Here is a 6,895-nt window from a genome sequence, read left to right on the forward strand (position 1 = left end):
GAGGGTGTGCTGTTGAATTCATGCTTACCCCATGGGCGCCCCAGTCTGTACAAATCGTCCGGTCCGTAATTTTAGGCGCCGGATACGACCGTCACCATCTTTCGAGATGTTTCTCAAGAAAAGGTGTTGAGAATGGAGATGCAGAAGAAAGCAAATCGCAATGGAGTCTGACAGAGTAAGAATTGCAATAGCGACGAATTCACTTGGAAAATCTGTTGCGGGACATGACATCCATTCCAAACTCACCGCCGCGAAAGTTCACGGATTTGATGGAGTGGAATTGGCCTTTGAATGCCTCGAGGCTCATGCATCGTCGGCCACGTTGGCGGGAAATGGAACTCGAGAGGATCAATTACGTTCTGCCGCCGGCGATATTCAGCGCAAAGCGTCTACCTTCTCTCTGGACATTATTTCTCTGAATCCTTTTGGAGCGTACGACGGACTCCTTGAGAGTAAAGACATTGAGTCACGCTTGCAGGAGGCAGAGTTATGGCTCCAGCTTTGCGAAATCCTGCATGCCCCAATTTTACAAGTATACACAATCCCGGCTCGCCGCAATTCTTGTGTTGACCATTGAATTCAGAGTTGTTGTTGCATTTATCCTGTGCAGAAGTCCCTCACACCAGATATCAACAGGATCGCAATGAACATGCGAAGGCTAGGCCTTTTAGCCCAAAAATATAACAAAATTGTAGCCTATGAAGCGGTTGCTTGGGGCATACACATCGACACTTGGCAGCAGAGCCGTGATATCATTGCTTTGGTTGGGCTTCCCAATGTTCGTCTATGTCTGGATACCTTCCATATTGCGGCAAAGGAAGCAGGAGACCCCTTTAACGCAGCCGCTCCTGTTCGACCGGACGGCCTTAGGAGGCTGAGCGAAAGCCTCTCGGAGATGCGTCGCACCATTCAACCAAGCGATATAGGATACCTGCAACTGAGCGACGCCACAGTAGCAGATCCAGACCAGAGAGGCTATCCCCGGCGTGATCTCAATCAACCACCATTCATGACACAATCTCGAAATTGCCGAATTTTCCCGTGCGAGCCTCATTATGGGGGTACACTGCCTGCCTTGGATGTGGCAAAATCTATCTTCGACATGGGATACCGAGGCTGGGTTTCCATGGAAGTGTTTCACATCGATATGTGGAAAAGAGATCCATCGTCAGTTGGCATCCTTCTTCGACCCACCTCCATGACTGACTTTACATTCCTCTTAGTATACCCGGTGAATGGGCTAGACGGGGTATGGCTTCATGGCGTGAAGTTACCGCTAGTTGTGGACTCCAATCTCCCTCAATCGGTATGTCTATAATTTGCGACTTAACGTGCATTTTCCAGTGGGTGGCGGATACTGACGATGCCTGCAGCGGCGAAGCTTTAACGACAGGGCTTTGCGAAGGACGCGAGTGTCAAGCAGTCTATGAGCAAACAACTGCGCAGAGCATGAGAGAAGGGGACAGATGTCAGATGGTGTTTATGCTTCGCAGTATCTTTGTATGGCGGAGTATTCGAGCGAAGATGCTTCTAATCTTTGATCATTCCATTTCTCCCTCCCTCATTGATGCATTCAAACAGAATAATGGGTCGACAGCATAAGTCGACTTTCAGAAGGGTAGATAGATCCGGCAGCTGCCATTAGAAAGATTGCTCCCAGCCTTCATTTCGAATGGAGTTTGTGCTGTCATACCTTTGGCCTGTTAGCCTGTTCGGGACTACAACGAGATGGTAATTCCGATCACAGAAATACAAACCATGCATTTCAACGGCAGTAAGCCCGCCAAATAGCGATAATGAATTCCAGAATCCGGCTAAATCCACTCTCCACAGCTAAATACATTCATGACGGCCCTCCATCCGGGCTGGGAAGTCCGAAAGAGGCTGTGTAAAGTCCGGTGTCCAAATATAAGGGCCGGTTGGTGTTGAACGATATCATGCAACACTTGCACTGATTTTGGTCAGGAGGAGTCCTTATCAAAACCTTCTCATGTGCTTCAATTTGAAGTTCAGGTTCAGGCTCTGCTTTCACGAAAATCTGAACTTATTATCAGACGGGTTTTCCGCGTTAAAGACGTATCAACGTACATCATGGAGTCGCTTTCGGTTGACGTGCTCGTCTGTGGAGGCGGCATGTCTGGTCTGGCATGCGCAGCATTTGCTGCAGAAGCTGGAGCAAAGGTCCTGGTCGTGGAAAAGCAGCCGCATATCGGTGGCTCCTCGGTTTATAGTGCGGGCATGTTGTACGTCTGACCATCACTCCCTGTCACCGGCGAGCACTTCTGACTTTGATGGCCAGCTGGGGTCCAAGGAATTATGAGAGCTTAAGATCCTGGATACCGGACGGTGATCCAAACCTACAGCGTGCTTGGATGAATGATTATCTACCGGCTGTCCAGTGGATGCGACAGATGGGCGTACCAACATCGCAACGCTTCAGTCCCATCATGACGATCGGTGGGTTGTATGATGTCAACAGCTTTGATCTGGACTAAATCAGCACACAGGAGTTGGTTATCCGATCAACATTCCCTTTCTACTCGACCTACACCAGAATCGCATCAAGAACAGTGGAGCCGGCTCTGCAATATTCGTCAATACTCAAGTGGTGAAGTTGATTCAAGAGAAGCCCGAAGTTCCTGGTTCTGGTGTTATCGGCGCAATCTTGCGACGTTCATCTTCTGACGGACAAATATCGAGCTATCTTGAGGTTAAGGCAAGCCGTGTTGTGTTAGCCACGGGGGGGTTTCAGGGTTCACGAGATCTGACGTCGAAGCATCTCGGGCCCGGAGGGGACAACATATTTGTACGCTCAAACAGAGGGTCCGTGGGAGATGGCCTGAATCTTGCGTCCTCTGTCGGTGCTGGCACCAGTCGCGGTATGGGTACATATTATGGTCATCTACTCGCCGCTCCCCTGCGTCGAGAAGATGTCGATCCCAAGGATTTCCTTCCTCTAGCGCAATATCGTGAGTCCCGGCATCGATTGTCGCTATCTGGCTTTGGCTAATGTCTCGACAGAGAGTAGACATTGCTTGCTCATTAATGAGGCAGGCCAGCGATTCGCAGATGAAACCATGGGCGACGAGATTGTCAACCAGTATCTTGCTAAGCAAGAAAAGCGGCGGGGTTTTCTTCTATTCGAGTGAGTGGTTCAATCGACAGGTAGAAAGGTTGGTTCTAGCCGCTGATTGCCTCCAGTGAGAAAACAAGGCGCAAACATTGCCTTTCGGCCCTCTTCCCCAATGCCGGAGATGTTGATCGTCTCCAGAAAGCTGATTCACACGGATGTAATGTCGCAAGTGCTCCAACGCTGGAGGGACTAGTCAAGATCCTGCAAGATTGGGGTGTCGATGGCCCGCAGGCGCGCCGGACGATCGATCAATATCATCGCGCAGTTGCCCTATCAGATTCTGAAGTTCGTCTGGATGCACCTACTGGTCATGGAGGATCACCTCCTGGACCTCTTGTTGAAGGCCATGGGCCTTTCTTTGCAATGGAAGTCCAGCCATCGTGAGTCCCAGAAGGGTAGAGCATCAAGAGCAACGACTGACCCATTGCAGGATTACATTTTCTTATGGCGGGATTGCAATAGATGAAAAAGGCCGCGCGTTGACTCCTGACAAGACCCCCATCCCAGGACTCCTTGTTGCTGGCGTGGACGCAGGGGGTTTCAGTAATATGGGATACGCTGGCGGTTTGGCTCTTGCGTTTGTGACTGGATTATGGGCAGCTCGGACGGTGGCCAAAGAGTTGAATCTGCGAGAGCCAAAGTTACCATCGACGGCTGCTCAAGACAGGGATTTGACAACGGTTGCCCATATTTAGCTCCCATCCTCAACGAATCCAAGAGGCAATAGTCTAGATTATGTCTGCTCAGAGACACTTGTGTTGAGGAACCGATCCGGGACGACGGCGGCGGAAAAGAGAACACCCAGCTGAAGAAGGTCTTTTATTCGTTGAGATACTTTCCTCCCGGTTAATGTCTTTTCCCTTCTCATCCCATTTCTAAGCAGCCACCAAGGATGTCCACTCCACCTAAATTTGATGTAGTTGAGCAGAATGAGCGACTCTAATGGTCGGTCAGTACAGATTTGACTCTCGGTTGGGACACGTTGTGCACTACACGCCATATTCCACAAGTCCATACCCCAAATTCTTTGGTTTCGGTCGTCCAAAAAAATGCGCCGGATTTCTGGCCTCGCCCACTTGAACGCCTCCGCGTCTCCAGTCAGTCCACATCATACTTTTGCCTTCTTGGCTAAAGTGCCTCTTCCCCGCCATGCGCTCTCCATGTGCCGAGGTGCCCAGACCCAGATTGGAATGGCATGGACGAGGCTGGAGGCTGTTTTCTGAGGAATTCCCATTTCCCACACACAAGCTGACAGCCCATCCGCTACACAAATTAAAGCCCCGAGTCACTCACCTCGAAGAACAGTATACTTGTTTACATTATCCGGGATACCGGGGGCATAATTCTCACTTATATACGGTCCTTCTATTCCCCAGACCTCCCGGCTCCGACCATTCATAACATACTTCTCTTCTGCCTGAGCAAAGTCCGCCGATCACATCAACATCATGGATCCATCTCATGAGAAGACCAACCCAGCCGAAGAGGTTGAGACGCTTGGCGGTGAGGCCATGAACACAGAGATAGACAAGAAAGCTCAAGGAGACCTGGATGTTGGTGCCCAGGTCGTTCAAGGCCAAGACATTCATTTTACTGAGGAAGGTGAGATCTTGCACTCTTACTGCCGCCTAGATTGTGCTGAAGAGTTCTAGAAAAGAAAAAGGTCTTGCAAAAAATTGACTGGCATATCATTCCTCTTGCCGCCTGGGCGTGCGGCCTCCAGTTTGTGGACAAGGTGTGCCTTACCAAATTCCCGACTTCCCATCCTATAAAAGAAAAAACGCGGACACTTAACCTACTTCATAGTCTGGGCTCGGCGCTGCAGCAACCTATGGTCTCCGTGATGATCTGGGACTTGTTGGCCAGCAATACTCCTGGTGTGTTTCTGTAAGAGATGCTGCACACACCGCAAAGCGTTCATGTTTGACCCGTTGAACCAGATCTTCTACTTCGGCTACCTCGGAGGTTCATTTATATCTGGGCGTGGCCTCCAATACTTCCACGCAGGAAAATTCATTGGATGGGCCTATTTCGTCTGGGGATGCACCTTGTTAGGTTGCGTCGGGGCCCAGAGCTATGGGACAATGCTTGCACTGAGATTTCTACTTGGGTAAGAAAAGAGACCAAAGGCGACCGTCAGGGGTACAATGCTGAAAAATCCAATGTCAGGCTTTTCGAATCTGCTCTCGTCCCCGGTCTTATGCTCATGTAAGCCTCCTCCCAGAGAAATCGAAACCCTGCTGATCACCTTTGCAGAACTACCATGTGGTACAGACAACAAGAACAATCTCTCCGCTTCGGCTTATGGACGATAACCAATGGCGTCATGCCAGTCCCCTTCTTGGTTATTTACTGGGGCCTTGGGCACGTTAAATCTGGCCCTTTGGTTAGAATTTCGAAGAGCTTTATGGCGTTGATGATTCACTAATTCCTTCCAGACGGATTGGCGGCTCATCTTCTTACTCCTTGGATTGCTCAGCTGCTTGACTGGCATTGCCCTCGTACGACCATCTCCATATACCCAGTGGATCCTCTAACTTGAATCACCAGTTCTTTTTCATGCCTGATTCGCCGGTGACAGCCAGATGGCTGAATGAAAGGGAAAAGGCCATTGCCATTAAGCGCGTCGCAGACGATCAACTGGGTGTCAAGAACAGTAAGAGACACGCTCTCCTAGAAGTAAGAGTTTCGCCGGCTGACAACCAGCTTCTAGCCCATTTCAAATGGGCACAGTTGAAAGAAACATTGCTTGACCATAGATTCTGGATGATGGTTCTACAAATGCTTTTCTCCCAAGCGGCAGGGAATGTCACCACGAATTTCCTCGGTATCATCATCAAAGTGAGCACTTATCGCCTTGTCCATTTACTATCCATTCTAACAGTCTATCTCCAGGGGCTCGGCTATACAGCATTAAAAGCACAATTATTTACAGCGCCAAATTTCGCCGTCCAGGTAAGAGTCTATGCAATTACTGCAACTAGCTTCAAATCAATGCAAACGAGCTGTCTTCTTACGTCCCAAACAAATTAGGCCGTGACCCAACTCATTGTTTCTGCCCCACCGACGCTTTCCCATCGTTTCCGCAACATGAAGCAACCATTGGTTGCAACGGCAAGCATCATCGCACTCGTGGGGATTGTCTTACTCTACGTGACGCCTGCTGAGCAACAATACCAGGGCCGTCAACTGGCTTCTGTGATCATCATCTCCTGCTCAGGTGCAAATTATACCGTCATCATGGCCGTCATTGGAACCAACACTGCCGGATTCACTAGAAAGCAAATCTCCACTTCAACTGCCTTCTTTCTCTATTGTGTAGCCAACATCATCACTCCACAAACATTCTTGGGTTCGGAAAGTCCTCGATATCACACTGGACTGGGATTTGTCTTAGCGTACGTACTGAACCTTTCAAGTCCTTTTGAAGGCGAGAAACATAACTAACCGGCTTTTTCTTCAGCTTCCTATCCATTTACATCGTTCTCTCCTTCTCGACCTGGTTGATGATGAGATTGGAGAATAGCCGCCGTGATAAGATGGCAATGACCAACCCCGCTTACGCAGCCGGTGAAGCGAACATTGACGAGATGTCCGGCCTCAGGTAAGCAGAGCAAGAGAGTGATCTATTCCTCTTTTCTCCTCTCTTGCTTTGTTTGATGAACAACACTGATGATGTCCACTGCAGAGACGAGACAGACTTGCAGAACATGCATTTCCGCTATTCAGGATGAGCAATCTCAATACTCAAGAGAGGGAAAT

The 6,895-nt window shown here is 49.5% G+C and overlaps 3 protein-coding genes across 3 annotated transcripts; all 3 read left to right on the forward strand.

The window, feature by feature from the left end:
* Positions 1–160: 160 nt before the first annotated feature.
* Positions 161–1,387, forward strand: Z518_05469 (uncharacterized protein; the record flags this gene model as incomplete). Its single annotated transcript, XM_013416281.1, has 4 exons — positions 161–532; positions 584–1,167; positions 1,224–1,306; positions 1,374–1,387. The coding sequence occupies 4 exons, from the start codon at positions 161–163 to the stop codon at positions 1,385–1,387; spliced, it is 1,053 nt and encodes a 350-aa protein (XP_013271735.1).
* A 704-nt stretch (positions 1,388–2,091) lies between these two features.
* Z518_05470 (uncharacterized protein) lies at positions 2,092–3,828 on the forward strand (the record flags this gene model as incomplete). The annotated part of the gene is made up of 6 exons (XM_013416282.1): positions 2,092–2,243; positions 2,300–2,457; positions 2,508–2,969; positions 3,022–3,145; positions 3,202–3,513; positions 3,564–3,828. The coding sequence occupies 6 exons, from the start codon at positions 2,092–2,094 to the stop codon at positions 3,826–3,828; spliced, it is 1,473 nt and encodes a 490-aa protein (XP_013271736.1).
* A 753-nt stretch (positions 3,829–4,581) lies between these two features.
* On the forward strand, positions 4,582–6,741 carry Z518_05471 (uncharacterized protein; the record flags this gene model as incomplete). Its single annotated transcript, XM_013416283.1, has 12 exons — positions 4,582–4,735; positions 4,786–4,868; positions 4,940–5,020; positions 5,074–5,243; positions 5,303–5,341; positions 5,390–5,519; positions 5,572–5,634; positions 5,684–5,789; positions 5,847–5,974; positions 6,029–6,088; positions 6,167–6,531; positions 6,597–6,741. 12 exons carry the CDS (start codon positions 4,582–4,584, stop codon positions 6,739–6,741), a joined length of 1,524 nt encoding a protein of 507 aa, XP_013271737.1.
* Positions 6,742–6,895: the final 154 nt, after the last annotated feature.

This window comes from Rhinocladiella mackenziei (genome assembly GCF_000835555.1).
Source record: "Rhinocladiella mackenziei CBS 650.93 unplaced genomic scaffold supercont1.4, whole genome shotgun sequence".
Classification (NCBI taxonomy): Eukaryota; Fungi; Ascomycota; class Eurotiomycetes; order Chaetothyriales; family Herpotrichiellaceae; genus Rhinocladiella; species Rhinocladiella mackenziei.